The 22,052-nt window shown below is 35.5% G+C and overlaps 1 protein-coding gene across 1 annotated transcript; it reads left to right on the top strand.

Annotated features, from left to right (window-relative positions):
* Positions 1-305: 305 nt before the first annotated feature.
* On the top strand, positions 306-20,174 carry LOC131044986 (uncharacterized). The gene is made up of 6 exons (XM_057978487.2): positions 306-705; positions 19,098-19,215; positions 19,327-19,402; positions 19,712-19,780; positions 19,890-19,993; positions 20,087-20,174. The coding sequence occupies exons 1-6, from the start codon at positions 306-308 to the stop codon at positions 20,172-20,174; spliced, it is 855 nt and encodes a 284-aa protein (XP_057834470.2).
* The last annotated feature ends 1,878 nt before the right edge of the window (positions 20,175-22,052 follow it).

The raw sequence follows: 22,052 nt of genomic DNA, 5'->3' as shown, positions 1-22,052 counted from the left end.
GATGTGGGGGGTGAGTTGTCTCCTCAAATCTCTAATAACCAGTACTCGAAACCGATGGACTTGGACTCCCAGGATTTACAAGACAAGCCTAAACTGATGCTCAATATTTGGGCACTAATAGAAGCACCTCGGTTGATCTGTATCACTTCCAACATTAGGTGTTCCATGAAATTAAGATTCTACATATTAAGCAGATATCTACCTTAGCTAAGTTGGAAGGGGTTGAAGGGGTTGTGGAGAAAGAGGGTTAGGTGAAAATTAAGGATAAGGGGAAGGATTGTGCTTCTAAGAACAATGAGTGTGCCATGTGGAAAGAAGATGAAAAAGGAATAATGTTGGAGTACCTTAAGAAAAATGGAGAGGCTATTGAGCTTTTTAAGAAAAGATATGATGAAAAGTTTGGGGAGATCAACCTGAAAATGCAAAAAATTGAGGTTGCATTCAACAAGATAATGGAGAATAGTGTGGATATGTTGAGAGTGTCTACTACCAACATGTCAGTGATGTTGGATAGATTGGAGAAGATGCATAATGATAGGAAATTTGTGGATCTGGAGACGGGTGTTGGAGTTTCTAGCTCTAAGGATTTCCCTTGCACTATGAGGAGGACCAAACAAAGCACCAAAGCTATGAAGGTACCTTTCCCTCAGGATCTTCTCGACCTCAAGGAAGTTGCAAAGACCATGATGATGCTAGAGAAAGAGGGTACTGATGGCCTCAATATTTTTATGTAACTGGCCTTGGTATCTTTTTGTTGTTATGCTTGCCAGCACCTCGCTGGATTTTTGTTCTTCTTTTCTTTGGCTATTGTGTCTCTACTATCCTTTTTTATAGCATCCTATTTTGTTTATATGTTATTAGTCTCGATCTATTTTCTTTAATGCTCTATCTTTGGATTCTGATGTAAGGGGTTTTGGGTCCCTTCAAAACCTATTTTTGCTTAATCAAAAATATTAGTAGAATGGGAAGGCAAAGGATTATTAAAGATTTGGAGATTTTGATTAGGAGGGCTACAGATTTGTTTCCTTTTCCATTCATACAAGCTATAGATATGGTAATGTTTTCAATAAAGTCTTGAATCCTACTCCTTAAGGAATAACATGTTTTAGTGTCATGACCGGGTTGGCAATGATATTGGCAAAAAGCTTTGGGATCATGATAAGGTGGAAAAGGTTTGGAGGTATCAACTAGTTTTATGGGAGGAAGCTTCAACACATTTTTGTTTAACAATCATGTCATTATGCTATGAAAATACTTAGGAAAATGAGTAAATTATTTTCTAAAGTATTTGGATAGGTCATGACTACCACTTGGGTATTGATGTTGTCATTGAACTTGATGGATCCCTTGTTCGGTTTAAACTTTGCAAAATATTGTTGAGCACTTTCATTCTTATCATTTAGAGCCAGTGAAGAGGATTATTCAAATTGACTCACTTGAAGCTGATAGTTATGAAGCACTGTGCACAACTAGATAAAGGAAGTAAACTCAGAAAAGATAAGCTCATCCCTAATGTCTTTTTATAAATTAGAAATAAAAATTCTTTGAAATCTTGATTAGGCATAGGATAAGCAATTTGAGAATACAAATGTTTATATCTACCAATAAAATCAGTCACTTTTTCATTAGCATCTTTCTTACAATGAATCAAATCAGTCAAAGTAATCTTAGGACCATTATTATTGTGAAATTGTTGAATGAAAGAACTAGCCAATTGTTGAAATGATATAATAGAATAAGGAGGCAAAGAACAATACCATTGCAATGCTTCATCCATAAAGGTTTGAGTAAAAAATTTATCCAAAAGTCTTTGATCATGATCAAAATCACTACACAAAGTTTGAAATGTTTTCACATGAGTCAAAGAATCACTTTTGCCATTATAAAGCTCTAATTGAGGGACTTCCATATGTCTAGGAGGGACAACATGGATAATTTCATCGGATAATGGGCACACTACATAAAATGTGGGCACGTTAAACTTTGATTGACTGATGGAAGTTATGTTGGCATTGGATTATCATTGATATCAACTTAGTGTAGATCTGACTGTCATAGCGAAGAAAAGGCATTGAGCTGAGAGAAGGGTTTGAGAAAATTGGATAAAGCTTGAAGGTTGTATTTATTTAGACATCTTAGATAACCAGAGGACAACTAAGAGAGGGGGTGAATCAGTTGTCAATAGATTACACAACTTTAAGCATTTAAAACCTTATTACCGAAACACATAAACCCAATACCGGAAAGCATAAACCAAATACTAGAATAAATAATATAGCAATTAAACATAAACATAAATCATGAAATAGTTATCATCCATCCAGAACATATGACACCAAGATTTGTACGTGGAAAACCTAGTAAAGGAAAAAACGATGGTGGGAAGCCTACCCATAGTTAGATAATACTTCTGCAGTAAGTATGTTTACAAAATGAGGGGCTTACACATGCAAGAAGGCCAATAGACTAGAGCGCACTTCTCATCACAAAAGGAGCCTCAATGACTACAAAATAAATCCAGACTACAATCCGGAAACAAGAGTGAGCTACAAAGATAGCATCTCCTATGCCTGAGTACAATTCTGGTTAAGCTCAGTACCGGAGGTCTTAAACCTCTCTTACCAACCCAATTCGATCACCTATGATCAACCAAAATTCTTGCATATGATTACAGCATTATTTGCACATAGGTAATTATTGGACACAATGGATCACTGAGAGTGGGGTGAATCAGTGATTTAAACACTTTTTCCTCAACAAGAAGATACTGGCAGCATATAACATAGACTGAGTGCTAACCAGTAGCTCAAACAGTGTAAATAAGGTGTGTGAATGGACTTGCTAAACATTGACATAACACATGCACATGAATGCATCACACAACACCAGATGTATACGAGGAAAACCCAATGTGGGAAAGTTATTGGAGATCTTCTTCTCCAATCCAGCCTCACAATAAATCTCTAATTATAATATTTAGGGCACCAACCCAAGGAGCACCAACCCCTGATTTATGAACACCAACTCAAAGGAGCAGCAACCCCTACACAATTTATAGGCTACAACCTAAAGGAGCTACAACCCCTGCACTAAGCTCCAACTTAGTGAAAATAATATAAAACTCAGATATACAAATGAAATCACTATTGCAAATGAAGTTTTACAACCTTACAACATTCTCCTCTGTCGGTTTCAACCTTACCAGTCTGTATTCTCTCCACCCACTCTGTAACTTGACTTTGTTGATAACTTTTCTAAATCCCCTCTCACAATGTCTTCACTCCTCATCTCACACTTGATCACTCTTTATCAGGTATCGCTTTTGCTGGCTTGTCACCTTTGTGTTCTATTCTCACTCCACTAGTTTGTTCCTTACACCAGTTTGTTCTACTTCTCCTGATTGGTTTGATCTTCACTCGTAAACACTTCAAGTGTTTATCACTTCGGCTCTCAAACATTGATTTCACACTTACCTTCACTCTACAGCAGCAACAATCACAGTCTCAAGTCATCATATTTAAACTTGAGCTTTCCCGCCAAGAATCAATTCAAACTTAGGGCGGTTAGGGTTTCCTTCACCCAACAAAATTTATATGAGATCCAATCCAATATGCCTATGATTGATCACCTGTACTTGAGGAATGCATCTATACAGGTTTTCCATTATCCAATGCATATTTGCTAAAGATAGCAATCTCATCCATGATTTTCTACCTTGAAATCTGTCAACTCATTTACAGTCCAACTATTTCCTTCTCGAGGTCATCTTGCAATCTGATTTCTTTTCTTTGATCTAGGGGCCAACTACTCCCTGATCTTTCTTTGTCATTCTTTCTTCCTCGAGTCACATTAGTCAGTTATCATCTCGTGATTTTTGGTCGTTTCATTAATGTCAACTTAGCTATTTCAACAACCATGTCGATGGAAACTTCACCGACCTTTGCATACTTGTCGCCTCATCTCCACATGGCATCACATCGGTCATACACCCAGTTCACCGACACAAGGTCGGTTTACACTTGAACAATCACCAAACTCATACTGGTAGAAGCCCTTACTAGTGATTACTACTCCTCCTACTAATTGGTGATGCACACTACATCGATAGCACATCCTCACCTTTGGTGGTTTTTGATCATTTTAACATTCTGCCTCTTCATCATAAATAGGCAGCCAACCTCCAGAGTGGTTTATGTTCTACTGGTTATAACTCAACGTGCTAACACACACATGCATCTCACCTCATACCAGTGAAGTCATTGATAGTCTCAATAACTACTTATCTTCCACCATACTAGTTGACAAGCCTTCATGTTAATATTCTTAGTACCTTATTTGTCTTTCACCATACCGGTTCACTCTTCTTTATACTAGATGACATACCTCTATTGTTTGCCAACCTACAATATCGGTTGACATCAATGACAACTGAATGCTAATAGTAATCGTATTACCATCCCATAACCATAATCCCATGATCTACAAAGAGATCCCACATCATATTTATACCAACCTGGGATCTAAACAATTAGGTCAGCCACCTAAAAGATAATACAATAAATTCATAACATAAACCCACAATCCAATGATCAACCAAGTTGTCTTAGACCAAAAAAAATATAAACCAATCAATAAACCCCACTGGTGACGCATCAAGAACATCCTCCAACATGTTACATAAACCAGTCCATAACCTAGATAACAACGGACCCAAAATAGGTCACCATAAACCAAATCCAACACCATCGATTAACAGGGACACAAACAAGATAATCAAAAGCATCCCAAAATCCATCTAGAATCCACACCAACACCACTTATCACGTGCATCAAAAGATCTTCAAAAAAGCTCTACCGGTAAAACCCTTATCGGTGACCAAAAGGCTTAGTAGAGCAAATGATAGCATCTGAGTCATCAAATCTCAAACCAATTGATCATGATACGCATCTGAATAGGATGAATAACAAATCCAAATCAATTCCACACACCAAAGCATACTGGAGCATACTAGATCAATATCATAATCCAACCACTCTATCAGAACCAATTGGAAACTGATAAACAACCAAAACAGTCGGTGTTTCCATCAGTGACAAAACATCAATGCAACACATAATCAATTCCTCCAAATTACCAACAATGTCCCCCTTTGGCATTGATGGCAATACTAGATGTGAAAAACATCCAAGTGCCAAGAAATACCAAACAAGTCTCCCCTATGGAAGACAACCAACAATCTCCCACAAAATGATATAGCAATGAAGTTCTGAACCAAAATCCTCTAATGAATATATCTCTCCCTTATGTTTTGCACAAGAATAACTCTCCCTCTTTGACATCAATGCCAAAGATCTAACATAAATATCAAAGAAAAGTCATAAATCCTCTGATTCTTAAAGTTGATTACTCGCCCTGAGTAGTAGCACCACCACATTAATCTAGAGTGATTAATAGTTCTGATAATGCATACCGAACTGATTCCAATCAGCATCACTCGGGTCTCTACTAGAGAGGAAGAAACACCCAAACTATCTCTAAAGTACTCAAATGATTCTTTAGGCAAAGTTTTAGTGAAGATGTCTGCAACTTGCTCTTTAGTGTTCACATAAACTAGTATGACTTCATTTGCTTCCACCTTCTCCTTTAAAAAGTTATACTTGATAGATATGTGCTTTGTCTAAGAATAAAATACCGGATTCTTTGATATATCAATAGCAGCAGAGTTATCATAGTGAATAACTACCGGTTCATTATAATCCACCTTTATATCCTTCAACATTTGCTTCATCCATAGAACTTGTGTACAGATAGTAGCAGCAACAACATACTCAGCTTCAATAGTAGATAAAGAGGTACATGACTGCTTTTTGTTGATCCATGAAACAAGTTTCTTTCCAAGAAAGAAAGCTCCATCAGATGTTCTCTTCTCATCATCAACATCTCCAACCCAATCTCCATTTGTATATGCATATAATGTAAAGTCATCATTTTTAGGATACCACAGACCATATTCAATTGTTCCCTACAAATACCTAAAAATCCTTTTCACCGCACTCTCATGATTTTCTCTAGGATCACTCTAATATCTTGATACAATATAAACTGCATTCATTATATCCAGTCTAGTTTGAGTCAGATATAAAAAACCTCCAATCATAGACTTGTATCATGTAGGATTCACTGGTGCAGATGCATCTTTCTTTGTCAATTTCTCACTTGTAACCATCGGAGTACCAACCACTTTAGAATTTTTCCAACCCAAATTTCTTCAACATCTCTCTAGCAAACTTCATTTGACAGATGAAAATACCTTTATCAGTTTGAGTAATCTACAAACCTAAGAAAAATCTCATCTCCCCAATCATAGACCACTCAAATTCATTCTTCATATTGTTAGAGAATTCCCTACACAACTTATCTTCACCTCCAAAAATGATATCATCAACAAAGACTTCAATAATCAATATGTCATCATCAGTGATCTTATAATATAAATTATTGTCAGCATTGCCTTTAGTGAAATCAAGCTTCAAAAGATATTTATCTAGTCTTGCATACCAAGCTCTAGGGGCTTGTTTCAATCCATATAAAGCTTTCTTTAACCTGCAAACCATGTTTTTGTCATCTGAAAGTGAAAATCCATCCGGTTGCTCAATATAAACTTCCTCTTCAAGATCTCCATTTAGAAATGCACACTTAACATCCATCCGATAAACCTTGTAGTTCTTATGTGTAGCATAAGTAAGAAATAATCTCACATCTTCAATCCTAGCTACTGGTGCAAAGGTTTCACCATAATCAATGCCTTCCTTCTAAGAATATCCTTCCTTTACAAACCAATCTAACTTTATTTCTCACAAATTATGCTTCTTAATTCAATTTATTCCTAAAAACCCATTTAGTTCCAATAACATTCTTACTTTTAGGTTGGGGAACTAAAGTCCATGTCTTATTCCTTTCTATTTGATCTAATTCTTCTTCCATAGCTTTCATCCAACATTCATCTTTACCATCTTTAATTACTTATGTCGGTTCAACTTGAGAAATTAAACATACCTCACCAGCTGCCAACCTTCTTCATTTTATCACTCCTTTCTTTTGTCTCCAATGATCTGATCTTCTTAATGATTCAACCTTACATACTTAGGAGTATTCTAATTTTATGTTCCTATCCTGATCTTCAGTTACTGTTGAATTTTTTGAAACTTCTAGAGTAACTGGTTCAACATTTTATTCCAGTGTAGGTTCTATCGGTTCAATTATGATCATTTCCATTGCCAGTTCTCTCTCATAAGTTCTGGTTTGACTTCTCGTTGGACATTCCTCACATATCGGATTATAGGCCTTTACAATCTTAGGTATATCTCTAACTGCCTTAGTAGAACTGATCTTCACAATGCAATCAAAATTCACATGACGCAACCTCGTATGCCATAGCCAACTCTCATAAATTTATGCAATCAAACATGTCTTCTCACCAGAATTCAAATGAAAAATGTTACCTTTAGTCTGTGTACCGGTTGCAATCTCCAATCTAGATCTGTTGATAATCTTGCATTTTTCATCCTTGAACTGTAACTGAAGTCCCTTATCCACTAATTGTCTTATACTCAAAATATTATGCCTTAAAACTCCAACATAATAAGCATTCTCAATGTTATGCTTACCATCCAATGATATTGTTCCTCTTCCCTTGATCATGCATGATTTGTCATCTCCAAATCTAACCAGACCACCATCAAATTCTTGCAAAGATAAGAACTTCCTTTTATCTCCAGTCATATGATGTGAACATCCACTATCAATCAACCATTCATTCTTTTATTCAATTTTATCAGCAAGGGCCTTCTCTTCAAGTACCAGATCATCTTCCTTGATAGCCAAAAATACCCATTCCTTTCCATTTCTGGATCCATTAGCTAAATCTTGTGTCAGTTCATCATCAGAATTAGTCACACCTTCCTCATCAACAAAGTAGAAATATTTGTCTTTGTTCCTCCTGTACTTATGCTTGTTTCTATAATCATGGTTAGGCCTAAAAAATCTTCTAGCTCTTTCTTCAAATCTTGAATTCCTTTTCTAGGACATCTAGATGCAAAATGACCTATCTTATTACATGCAAAGCATTTAAAAGGTGGTTTTCTTTTATACTTACTTCATGTCGAACCTTTAGGTACTCTTCTAGAAAATAAGGCTTCAGGTTGCTCAAAATCTTTATCTTATTTCTTCATATCCTCTAATTCCTTTGCATATAAATATTTTCAATCACTCTTGTTAGTAGATGATGTATATGCATGAAAAGCAGGTTCAGATTTTACAGCTCCAGAAGGGCCAAATTCCTCAAGTTCAAAAGCATATAACTTCCCAACCAAGCTATCCCTATTAACAAAGGTGTTTGTCATAGTTCTCATCTCATTAATTGCAGTAGCCTTGATCTTATAAGTCAGTGGAAAATCTCTCAATACTTTAGAAACTATTTCATATTCGCTCAGAGATCCACCACAACATTGAATTCCCATAAAAATTTCATTAACTCTCTCCATAAAAGCAGTAATCCTTCCATGTTCTTCCATCTTTAGGTTCTCATACCTCACCCAATAACCATCAAGTTTAGCAATTTTAACAGTAGGGTCACCTTCATTCAGAGTCTCCAATTTATCCCATATATCCTTTGCAGTCGATTTATCAGTTAGTCACATTAGTTGTTGATCAGAAAGTGCACACAAAAGGGCTTCTCTAGCTCTACAATCATTCTCAAGCTCCTTATCCAATCCTACCCAAGGAGGATTGCTATATGCCAAATTAAAATATCTAACACCTTTCTCAGTGCTCTCCCAAATTTCCTTTCCAAGACATCTCAGATGAGTCTCCATCTGAATCTTCCATACCTTGTAATTTGTTCCATCAAGCCTAGGGATTTCTCTCTAGAAAATAGTTGCAGATGTATTTGATGAACTGGAACTGCTAGATGTCATAGGATCTTCCTCAAGTGGTTAAGCTTTTGCAGAGAGGACCAAGCTCTGATACCAATTGTTAGACAACTCAGATAACCAGAGGACAACTGAGAGGGGGAGTGAATTAGTTGTCAACAAATTACACAACTTTAAGCAATCAAATCCTTATTACCAAAACAAATAAACCCAATACCGGAATGCATAAACCAAATACCAAAATAACTGATATAGCAATTAAACATAAACATAAATCATAGAACAATTACCATCCATCTAGAACACATGACACCAATATTTGTACGTGGAAAACTTGGTAAAGGGAAAAACCATGGTGGGAATCCCACCCACAGTCAAATAATACTTCTATAGTAAGTATATGATTACAAAATGAAGGGCCTACACATGCAGGAAGTACAATAGCCTAGATCACACTACTCATCACAAAAGGAGCCTCACTAACTACAAAATAAATCCAGACTACAATCCAGAAAGAAGAGTGAACTGCAAAGATAACATCTCCTATGCCTGAGTACAGTTTCGGTTAAGCTCAGTACCAGAGGTCTTAAACCTCTCTCACCAACCCAATTCGATCACCTATGATCAACCAAAACTCCTACATATGATTATAGCATTATTCACACACACGTAATCACATTACCATCCCATAACCATAATCCCATGATCTATAAAGAGATCTTACATCATATTTATACCAACCTGGGACCTAAACAATTAGGTTGGCCACCTAAAAGATAATACAATAAATTCATAACATAAACCCGTAATCCAATGATCAACCAAGTTGGCTTAGGTTAAAAAAAATATAAAACAATCAATAAATCTCGCCGGTAATGCATTAGGAACATCCTCCAACATGTTACATAAACCGATCCATAACCTAGATAACATCGGGCCCAAAATAGGTCGCCATAAACCAAATCCAACACCACCAATCAATAGGAACGCGAACAAGATAACCAAAAGCATCTCGAAAGACATCTAGAAGTTGCACCAACACCACTTATCACGTGCATCAAAATATCTTCAACAAAACTCTGCTAGCAAAACCCTTACCGGTGACCAAAAGGCTTACTAGAACAAAGGATAGTATCTGAGTCATCAAATCCTGAACCAACTGATCATGATACACATCTAAATAGCATGAATGATATATCCAAATCAATTCCAAACACCAAATCATACTAGATCATTATCATAATCCAACCACTCTACCGGAACCAACCAAAAACTGATAAACAACCAAACTAACCGATGTTGCCATTAATGACAAAACATAAATACAACACAATCATTTCCTCCAAATTGCCAATAGTATTAAGCAAATAAGGCCATTTATTGAACTTTATATTCGAATAGAGAAGAATCACAAAAAAGAGGATGAAGGCAATCAGGTTAGCTAAACATAGAGATCATGCATTCAAATGGGCAAACTTGTGGGTGCATAATTTGGTCTTAATCATTTATCCCATATTGGTTGTGTTATGGTGGGATCGAGTCTTTATATTGACCGACAAGTATAGGTTAAGTGACAAATAGCTCACATGCTTTTTCTACCCAACCTGGTGCATGCATCGAGGTGTCTAAGTAGACAAGGTGATGTATCTCATGATGTGGATGACCCAATGTAGACAGAGAGTTGACATGGACCATCAAGTGAAAGATCGCAATGGTCAAGATAAACCACCAGTAGAGGTTGTGAAGTTGCGATGGATGATTAGGCGTAGGTTCATAATTGTCAAGGTTGACCACTAGGATAAGCTATGATGCCAAGATGGACTATTAAAGATGACATTAAGTGCTTGGGCATAGGTTCACAACAGTTAACACATGTTGTTAGGCAAGGTTGTGATCTTGCAATTTAACTCTGAATGATCATAGAAGATGTCACTCTGTGTCTTCGTAGCTTGGAGATAACATTGGAAGTTTATCCTATGATGTGGTGAGACTCTGCCATGTGTTGAGTCGAGGACCCATGGAGATAGAAGAAATGAAGAAATCACAGGTTCACAATATTTGATGATGTAGTAAAATGTCAGTTTGCAATGATGCTATCAGCTGCCATATATTGTGTTAGGGCCCATGGAGCCATAAGGAATGAAGAAAAGTGCAACCTCATGGCTTGGAGATGATAGTGAAAGGATTAGCTTGCAAAGTAGCAATATCTTGCCACATGTCAATCATTTTGCTCCATAACATAAAGAGGTGACATCATCTAAGATGGGTTGTGATAATGTGACCAACTGTCATGTGTCCTTCCTGCTTGACCAGCTAATGAAAAGAGAATTAATACTGATAGAGAAAAGCTGGAAAAATGACCATTGGGAACTCGATCAAATATAATTACTTAGCATTTAAATTTAAAGAAGGAAACTAAAGAAGGTGAATTCATTTAATGTTGATGGCTGCAAGGCAGATGGAAGATCAATTGTGTAGCTTGAGAAGGTTCGATATCTTCAATTGGTGGGTAATCAAAGAAAGTGTATAGGTAAGTTACTACAAATAGTAATCTTAACAAAGAGAATAATACCTCAAAGATGGAAAGGGTGCATTCAATGTGATGGTAAATAGTCTACAAGGTAGATAAAAGATCAAATCTTTTTGTAGCTCAAGAAAAGTAAATTAAGATGTATGACACAAGATTTTCTGAGTAAAATAAGAAAACCAACAGTTAGCAAGGTTGGTGTAAAAGAGATCAAAAATTTGTGTATCCCAAAAAAGTAATTAATTTGGGTATTGCGGGAGATTCATGTGGTAGAAAATGAAACTATCAAAAATAGCTAATAGTAGGTTATTGTTGGAGAAGAGTGCAAAGTAGAGTGAAGAAGTGAATAATAGAGAAAGAGATTACATAGAGCTTTGGATGCATATCTGAGAAAGGGTGCAAAATAGTACGTGTGTGTGTAATAAAAAGGGAGGAGAGAACACACACACAGAAGAGAAGAGTAGAATAGAGAGAAAAGAGTGGAGGAAAAGGTACAAAAGACAATACACAGTTACAAAATCTCATTTGCAACACTTGGTACTTCAATTGTAACTAAAATCCATTGTAATTCATCTAAGTTAGTGCTCAGAATAGGTGTTGGTTCTCTTTTGGGTTAGTAGCCATAAATCTCAAGGGTTCATCCTCCTTTGGGTTGGTTCCAATAAATCTTACGGTTTGGTTCTCCTTTGGGTCAGTGCCCATAAAAGTTGTAACCAAATTGTTTATATTGTGAGGATGGATTAGAGCAGTAAACTCTTTCAGCATTTATCACCAAGCTTTTTCCCCACCATTGATTTTCCTCCTATATATGATCTTATGTGTATGACTTCTATGTAATTGTGTCTTGATCTCTCTGCATTTTTGTTATTTATATCTGGTTTCTTAGAAAGAAAATGTTAATTACCACTAATTCACCCCCCCCAATCAGTGGTATATTTATGTTCCTTCAATTACTACGAGAGCCCTAGGTTCCCTATTAGATAAAGTTTCTCCCATTTGGGTAGATTATGGTCAGTAAACACAAATGGATATGCAAGAATCCTCTTTTAAAGTACCAATGTTTGATGGTATTAACTATGCCTTCTAGAGCATAAGAATGGAAACCTATTTTTCCTCCTTAGGTTGTGATGTCTGGATAGTTGTCAAAAATTATTATACCACTCCTCCTACTCCTACTAATGCTAATGCTAAAAGGAAATATGATTATAATAATAAAGCCAAGAATGCTATTCTTAGTGAGTTGTCGGAATACCGAGGCTTTGAAAGTCATGAACTATAATTTTGCAAAGGATATATGGGACAAGTTGAGAAACATCTAAGAAGAAGTGTCTGGTACTGCTAAAGAAAATTTTGTGAGAAAGATAAAGAAAGGATCGGGTTAGATATAGATATGATGAAAGTAGATCAAATAGTAGCTACAATAAAGATGAAAAAGAAACATCTATTCATGGCACAAGAGGTCCCAAATGAGGAGAAAACATCAAGGTGTGATATTGATGCTCAACCCAAAAATTAGAAATTTTTGACAATGATGAGGAAGATGAAGGTGATTTTGAGGTTGACCTTGAAGGAGAGATAACATGTTCTCTTGAATAAATCACTAGACTAAAGAAAGAGAATGCTAAATACAAGAAAGAGGCCATAAAATTAAAAAAAACATACTAAGCAAGAAACTTGAACATCAGATAAGAACATCACTACCTTGACAACTCAATTACAAGAAGCCAAAAGGAATAGTGGGGTGCTTAAGTTAGAGATTTATGCAAAAGGGACAGAGTGCTAGAAGCTAGAAGATGAAGTGGAAAATCTTAAGAAAGAGCTTGAGAGATGAAAGGAAGATATCAAGCTGAGTATGAAGTATGAAAGAAACACAAATGCACTAAATGACATGCTAAACAAGAAAAAGCATTCCAAGGATCCTACTGGTTTATGATATGAGATAGGGCAAAGCTCCACGGTAGGAGAGGTGTCAAAACATGATAGTTTTTATGTCAACAAGTATGAATGGAAAAGGGAAGTGCTTTAAGGTCAGAGAAACTCCTAGAAAGAAGATAAATCTAAGTTATCATGTTATTTCCGCTAAGAATGAAGATGAGAAGAAATCAAATAATAAAACTACCGATAGTGGATAGTCCAAGGTCTTCAATAGAGAAAGAAGAAACAAAGTCAATAGGACCACAATATCTCCACCTATTCAACAAAATCATTCAATGAGGTACAATCTTTCCTTCTTTTGTTATTATTATTCATGCAAAGGTTATATGCATAAAGCAAGTGAATGTAAAAAAGGGTCTAAGAGGGGTCAAGCTACATTTTCTAGAAATATGAATGTAGTCTGTCACAAATGTAACAACATTGGTCACCTAGAAAGAGAATGTAAAACTTATACAAGGCATGATCATGCATGGAACAAAATGAGAAGTGTTTTTGGACTGCCAAGAAATTATTTTGTTCCTCTTGTTGATCACAAGACCGTATTCCATAGATGTAATAACTTTGGTCACAAAGCATAGTATTATAGAAGTAATAAGTATATAAGGAGACCAAATCAATTTGGTAGAAATTTCTTCACTCCTATGTTTAATTAGAACATGGTATGCTACAATTGCAACATTAATTTTGGTCACATTGTAAAATATTATAGAACAAAGGTTTTCAAAACAAAAGATGAAGATAAATGTTGCTCCAAGAGTTGCAACTGAGAAGAAGAAAGAGATCAAGCAAGTTTGGAGAAGGAAATAGAACCTAGATGATGAGTAAAATAAGAAGAGTTAAATTATGAGTATACATTGTGCACTCTATGCACAAACAATATCCCCTAGATCTTAAGGAGATGCAGATCATTAGGGGGGGCTAAACATGATAATATCCTTCACCCTTGAATATTTTAGAAGAATAAGTGTAAGGATAGTATACGAAGAAAACAATTACTATTCAATATCTCGGCACTAATTTTCATATTACAGTCTCAAATGAAAAGAGTTGGTTGCTTGAAGTTACAAAAGTTGATGCCTTGGAAGTGATTAGGGTTTGATAGTGGTTACATGCAGATGAAGATTGCCATTTAAGTTTATATTAAAACTACAATCAGTTGTAGCTGCATGTGTCAGTTGTGTCTAATTTCAACTGTTGGAGAACAAAATTTTCAAATAAAAGTTCTACAATAGAGCTCATCAGTAAAGGGATTTATCTTTGTCATAGGAAAAATCTATGGTACACAAAGTGGAGCATGTAGTTTGTGTCACACAAATATTTGTGACAATGTACTATATCTAGCAAGGAAGGATACAAATCATTGGATCAACAAAATTATAAGTATGATGTAGCATAAGACTATCAAAATAATTGATAGAATTACATGAGGACAATGAACAGTTATGCAGCAATGTTAACACTACAACCTAGGGGAAGATAAATATGTTGGGATGGATTGAATATTCAAATTAGAGTTGGAGTAAAAGAATAAATTTGGTGATGTAGGATGTTTGTGCTCCTTCTAAGAAGAAGTGCACCACAATAATTCTTAACTTGTAGACAAAAGGAAAAGAAAAAAAGATAGGGAAATTGCAACATACAGAACTAGAGTCTATGTAGCATCATAAATTGTACACCCTTAATTGGGTGGTATAGTTTCACAATTAGGTTAGCACCTGCCTTAGTGTGTTGCATTTTGCATTTTAAATTCCCTTAAGGAATTTAATTAATCAATATAATTAAATTTAAATTACTCTTTTTATCACTTCACACATCATAAAATTGAGCCCTTAATCTTAAGTGTGACCCTTTTTATTTCATCCTTTTAATCAGTTAATTCATCAAAGCCCTAATTAGGTCCTATTTCAACCTTCAAGGCTTGATTTCACATATCTAAACACCATTGTCACACCAACTTGGGGATCACCTTATAATCATGAGACCTTGCATCCCTAGAAATTTGGAAAAAAGTTGATAGGACCGATGTGAATCACACCGGTCCCAACTTTTTCTCCTTGAATTTTGGGATCATGTTTTAGTGGTATTATAATGTTTAAATCCAAATTCATGTGAAAATACATCAATTCTAGGTCAGCCTTTGATATAAAACAATGTTAGGGTTTCATATATATAACCTTTCCTTTCCTCATTTGAAGGATCCATCTACTAGCAATTGAAGGAGTCTCTTATAAAGTGAAATTGTAGGTTATGTGAAGTCTTCAATTAGGAAATGAAGAATTAATTAAGTCTACATCAACCATTTTCATCATCAATTAAAGCTTTGAAGATAATGGAGAATAATAGGAGATCATCGACTATTGATTGGCTTGTACCTCTCTCTTAGGGTTTGGTATGGTTTCATGTTATTTTCATGTCTTTATATGAGTATCACAACACTTATTTCTAGATCTACATTATCGCTTTAGATCCATTATTGCATTTGTGATTTGAAGCATCTTAATTTCATTTAGGGTTATACTCAAAGCATAGGGTAGAACTCTAATTTTTGCATTTAGTTCATTTAGGATCTTGTAAACACATGAGATTCTATCACACACATTTTCAATACATTATTGTTTATTTATGGAGTGGAAATCACCAAAACAAGGGGTTTGACTAAGGCAAAACCCTATATAGCCACCCAAAACACCATTTTTCAAGTTCCAAGTGTAGGTACAGGAATCCAACAAAGCTGCGATCTTTCAGAAGGATAGAATTCACAGTCACAGTCCTAGATCCAGAACCAAGTCTAAGATCCATAGGACCAGAGTGCCCAATGCTTTGGTCTAGTACCAGGGTGCCCAATATTCTGGTCCCCCACATTTTTGAGATGTCTAAAGAAAATTTGCTTCTTAGGTTGTCACTTTCCAAATTCCATATTTTCAGGTCAATTCAGCTACTAGGACCAAAGCGCCCAGTGCCCTAGTCTAGCTAAATCAAGCTTATATTTCTATGAAAGATGCATATCAGAATTCCCTTTCCGGCTTTGTACTTTGTGTCTCAGTTTTAGTTCTCCATCTTTCTTTTATTGCATTTTATATAGTCATTTCCTTGACCCTTTTAGCTTACTTTATCATCATTGCATATTTAGCTCATTTCCTCTTTCATAGCAGCAAAGGAATAGAAACCCTAAGAGTATTCCTTGACTCTCTTTTACAAGAGTTAGTCAAAGTGAATCACTTCCTTAGGAGCTCTCATATTCCAATGTGTGGAGGAAAGTGGGATTAAGTCCTAGTTTACCCAATCCCATTTTTCACCATCACATTTTGGTAAACCTAGCGTGAATCCAACCTTCTTAGATCTTCATTTTCTGATTAGATCTTGTTATTAGATGTTTCTTTTCTATCAAAAACATAAAAAATCTCAAAAATATTGTTATATGCATTGTGTGCTCATTTCTTAAACATATAGCTCATGCACTTTTATGTTTGCACTTAGTTAATCACATTACTTCTTTATTGCTTAAACATTTAGTTTACTTTCTTTGCTTGCATTATTTCTTTCATTACATTTTGTAAAAAAAAAGGACATTTTCATGCCAAATGTGCCCCAAACCCCATTCCATGCACGTCAGCCTTTGGTTGGCTTGTCTTTGTGTCATGATAGTTTTTTAGACCGCCTTATGACTCTTCACCCTCTCTTGAAGATCCTACTGAGGATATTTTGAGGAAAGAGGATGATTTAAATAACACATGTATTAATGCTCTCCCTTCCAAAGATGAAGTATTAATAAATAGTGTTATTCCCTCTACCAAAATTGTCTCTACCCATGAGGACACCATAGTGTAAGGAGATATTTTTAGCACTTCTCTCAATGATCTCCCTATATGGGATGAACCATTAGAAGATGGTGTTGATTATTCCCTTAATTTATCCCTCCCCTATGAGAGTGCCTTGGTCAAAGAAGATGATACTATGATAAAAGAGGGTAATATGATTGACACCTCACCTTCTATTTATTTCAACCAATTTTCCTCTAAAGATGAAGCATCTTCCTCCCACCCAACTTGGCTCTACTCATGAGGATACCCTAGTTCAAGAAGAGAGTGCTAATATTTCTTTCAAAGATCTCCCTCCCAAGCATGAAGCTTTGAATAGTGATGGTGATCATTCTCCTAGTGATTGCCTATCCCATATAGATCTTGTCATAATAGAGGATGATATGATGCCTATCTTTCCTACTAACACTTCACCTTCTTTAAATACTCTTTTTTCTAGGGATAAAACATTAATGACTAGTGGTAATCCCTCTTCTAACATTGATCCTATTCATGATAATATTTTTGTGCAAGAAGAGACTGTCAACACTTATTTCAATAATTCCCTTCATAGCAATGTCATCGATCCTTCTCCTAAAATGCACACCCCTTGTAAGGATACTTTGTAACAATAGAATTCTCTTAGGTTACAAGGGCTCACTATTATTAACAATCCCCTATATGAGGATGTCCCTTTCATTCAATCTAATGAAAATCCTACTCATGAAGAAATGTTTAAGGTTGATAATCCTCTTTATGAACCACAACTAAGGAGCCAAGAGTGTGTGGGATGAAAAGGAGAAGTTCATCTCCTTAAATGTACAAAAAGGAAATAATTAAATTTTATAAAATATGGTGTTTGTCTTGTTTCTCAATGGTGTATAATGGATATGTTTTTGTGCATGAGTATTAGGTCTTCGCAGAGCTATGCGTGTGAGTTGTAGTGAGTAAGGCTGGTAGGTAATTGATGTAGGTTGGGTGATATTATTGAGAGACAAGCTATCATGGGATATTGATTGATGTAGATTGAGATATAATCAAATTATTAAAACCCTAGTTGTTGTTTATTTAAATATTTGCAAGGTTCTTGAGTGGCTCCATGAGTCAAATGTGACATAACTACCATCAACATTGCCCCAAATTAAATGTAAAACTAAATGAGAAATACATAAAAATGCATTTTTTAATACTATAGTAATAAAACAAATAATAATTTTTTGTCAAAATAAGAATCTTAAGTAGGAATCACATATTTAGAGGAATTTCAAGTCCCTACATGTATAGAAAGGAAATGTTTTATGTAATAAAATATATTTTTTCTGTTGTTGTTCAATGGTGTACGATGGATGTGTTTTGGTCCATGAAGTATAAGTCTCTATAGTTATTTTTGTGAGTTGTAATGAGTAAGACTACAAGGCAATTGATGTATGTCTGGTGGTATTATTGAGAGATAAGCTATGATAGACTATTAATAGATGCAAGTTGACCTATAGCCAAATGAAAACCCTAGTTTTAGTGTAATTATGTTTAAATTTCTCAAATAATTTTGTAAGTAAATATAAGACAACTACCATTATTATTATTCAAAATCAAATATAAAACTAAAAATGAAAAATACATTTTTAATGCTACAATAATAAACTAAATAGTTATTAAACTTTGTGACAACACCCAACAACGTACTACCCCACCCACTAACCTACTACCTACCCCACCCACCAACCAACAATAAACAAAAATTCCAAAGCACAGATGAACCTGATAATAGTCAACCATCTGTGCTTTGGATAATTGCTTCACTAGATACTATTATTATTATATAAACTGCAATACTAGCAAAAATGATACACAGGGCTAAGGGAATATCAGGCATTGGCTTTAATAACTAGAGCAACTGCTAACCTTAGGAGGCTTAACTATCGCGATAATGTTTCCTCCTGCATTTGGATTGATAGCTTTGGTGGCCGTAGCATATAGCATGCTCAATGTCTGGATGGCCATGCAGGTTGGAATGGCTAGAAAAAGGTTAGTATTTACTACCATGGTACTTCTGTGAACTTTTACAAGTATCAGTACCATGATTGTAAGATTCTTTGAAGAGAATATTCAAATTGGTTGTGTGTTATTTTGTTGCAGATACAATGTTCCATATCCAACTATGTATGCAGATGAAAATAAGAACAAGGATGGCAAATTATTCAACTGCATCCAGGTTAGATACTCTTTAGTCATTGTGTCTATGTTTTTTCGATTTCAGTTGGAGGGTTTTATATCAAACTTATAGAATTATTTTAGTTATCTGATATTAGAGCATGAGTCTTAGGTTGAAATTTCTTTAACTAAGAGTCAAAGACTGAGGGATATCTATTCCATCAAATTTGTCCAAGACATGACGCTGGTCTCATCACTTATGATATCAAAATCTTGCAGTCAAAATTTGATTCCTACAAAATCCATTCAGAATTTTTTAACTTCACCAACAATATATTGACAAAGGTGTCTAACAATATTGTATTAACAGAGAGGGCACCAGAACTCCTTGGAGGTCATGCCCATGTTCTTTGTGCTTCTCACATTTGGAGGTTTGCAGGTATCAAATATAACTAGAATCTTTTCCCACTCTTCTATTTAGATGATAGCTTTTTTAGGTTCTAATTGACCGTGCTGCTTGAATTAACATGGCGATTATGGTATCACAGCACCCAATAGTGGCGACTGTTTTGGGCGTCATATATTGCATGGCAAGGTTTTTGTATTTCACAGGCTACGCAACTGGTGATCCAAAGAGGAGACTCACATATGGGTACTTTTTTTTTGTTTATTTCATCCTTAGGTTTTCTAAATCTTTCTATAGAATTTATGCATAAGTCAAATCTAAAATTTGCCGTGTATGTAGGAAATTCAACTTTCTGGCATTGGTGGGGCTGTTAGGATGCTCTGCGTCTTTCGGAGTGCGTCAACTCTTTAGTGGTCCTTTGCTTTAGGCGTGCTGTGTTTTGCAAGTGGGGTTTCTTGATCAAATCTGGCGTCCTCCCCGTCCTGTTCTGGCTAGGCCGAGTTCCACAAAGGATTCTCTTAAGTTTTTTCATTGTTACAGTTTAGGAGGTGAATTTTCTGCAAATGGGGTTTCTTTGTCAAATCTAAGGTTCTGTTTTGCCTAGATGGTGCCCCAACACTGTTTCTCTTAAGATTATTCAATGTTTGTTTCACTTAAGATTTTTCATTGTTGAAGTTTGTACGTATTGTGGCATGGGAGTTTGTATTTGCTGATACAATCATGGATTCTTGCTTTCACAGATGTAATAAATCATGTCTATTTCAAGTTTTTTTATTATATTTCAGATCGTTTATAAATATTTTGTTCATATAAACATCAATTTGAAATCATTACATGATATTAAGACAATTAGATTCTATTTATTAGAAACCACCTAAAAGTCAATTATGGAAGACTAAGAGTCACAACTTTGAATTCCATATTAAATGTCTCTTTAGAATTTGAACTTTGATCTTCACATAGAATTTGAACTTTGATCTTCACAATGAAAGCTCAATGTTTTAACCAATAAAAAACAACCTTTTGAACACTATCTCAAGTTTTTCTTCTATTAATTTTGATATCGCAGAAGTATATGAACCGTTATTCTCCAGCATCACATATTGTTTTACGCGTGCTATGTTTTTGTAAGTGGGGTTTCTTCATCAAACCTGGCGTCCTGTTCTGGATAAGACGGTTCCCACAATGGATGTTTTTATTGTTAAAGTTTAGGAGGCGAATTTTCCACAAATAGGGTTTTCCTTCCATGAATAATCCTCGTGTGTCAAAATAATTTAAAGAGGATTCTTTTGAAAGGAATCGAAAGGAGAAAAACCGAGGCCATCTGACTTAGAGAAGCACTTTGCAAGGATCTTGTGATTGAGAATTGTCTGTATATATTTAGTTAAAATAGAATGCTGCTGATTGAATTCAACTGAAGTTTCCCTAGAATGTTTAGTCCCAACCTTCTCTAGTAGACTATAATTTTCATTGCTTCCAATTTCTTGCTGCCCAAACCAAAATTATGCTATTGATGAGTTGCATTGCTTTTCACGAAGATGATTCAGAATTTTGAAAGAAAAAAATAACATGCACTGGACTTTAAGGTAGGAGAAAAAGACTTAGAGACACGTTTTGTAAGGAAAACACAATGTGGAAAATGCTCCCCTAACACCAATTCTAAGCGGAATCAAGTAAGTATGTCTTTAAATTCTTTTGTAGAACATTAAGATATACATAGACTAATGAAAAACTAATCACACAGAAAACACAATAGAGAGTTAACACCAGATTTACATGGGAAACCCCTTATAGGTAAAAAACCCACCACCAAAGAGAGATCACTTTATTCACAGTTAACGGAAGGTTACAATAAAGTTACAGATCCTCTTCACAGGCATTTGCTCTCAGAATCTATGTTCGGATCACAGTCATCACCTGTGCAGAACACTCAGGCTTCCAACATACAGGACTCCACGCCATACATCACACAGTAACCTCTCTACATCTCCATATGTTGGTTACATCTCTGGCAACATATATATCAGTCATCGATTACAACGTATCAGTTAAGCATAACCGTTATGGAGTCCAACGGTCTATCATTCGGAAATCCAACACCATGTAACATCCATCCACTTAACCAACATTGCGTTTTGGTTTCCTCTAGCTACATGTATTACATCTGTCGAATGCAGTTCACACAACAATTAGTCGCTCCAACCACCATGAAGTCTAACTGTCGACCGTCTTGTATTCACGACTCGTCCATTATCCCACATTCGTCTTGAGGATGTGTCAAATAGTATTCATATACCTAAACACG

Source organism: Cryptomeria japonica, chromosome 1 (genome assembly GCF_030272615.1).
Source record: "Cryptomeria japonica chromosome 1, Sugi_1.0, whole genome shotgun sequence".
NCBI lineage: Eukaryota > Viridiplantae > Streptophyta > Pinopsida > Cupressales > Cupressaceae > Cryptomeria > Cryptomeria japonica.
This window is presented reverse-complemented; position numbering and strand designations above follow the sequence as displayed.

What these genes read in the sequence shown, in the direction of transcription:
- LOC131044986 (XM_057978487.2), top strand. Translation starts at nt 306, where the DNA reads ATGTGGAAAGAAGATGAAAAAGGAATAATGTTGGAGTACCTTAAGAAA. An exon ending in AATTATTCAACTGCATCCAG is followed by an intron (nt 19,403 to 19,711) that starts GTTAGATACTCT and finishes TTGTATTAACAG; the next exon opens with AGAGGGCACCAGAACTCCTT. An exon ending in AAGAGGAGACTCACATATGG is followed by an intron (nt 19,994 to 20,086) that starts GTACTTTTTTTT and finishes CCGTGTATGTAG; the next exon opens with GAAATTCAACTTTCTGGCAT.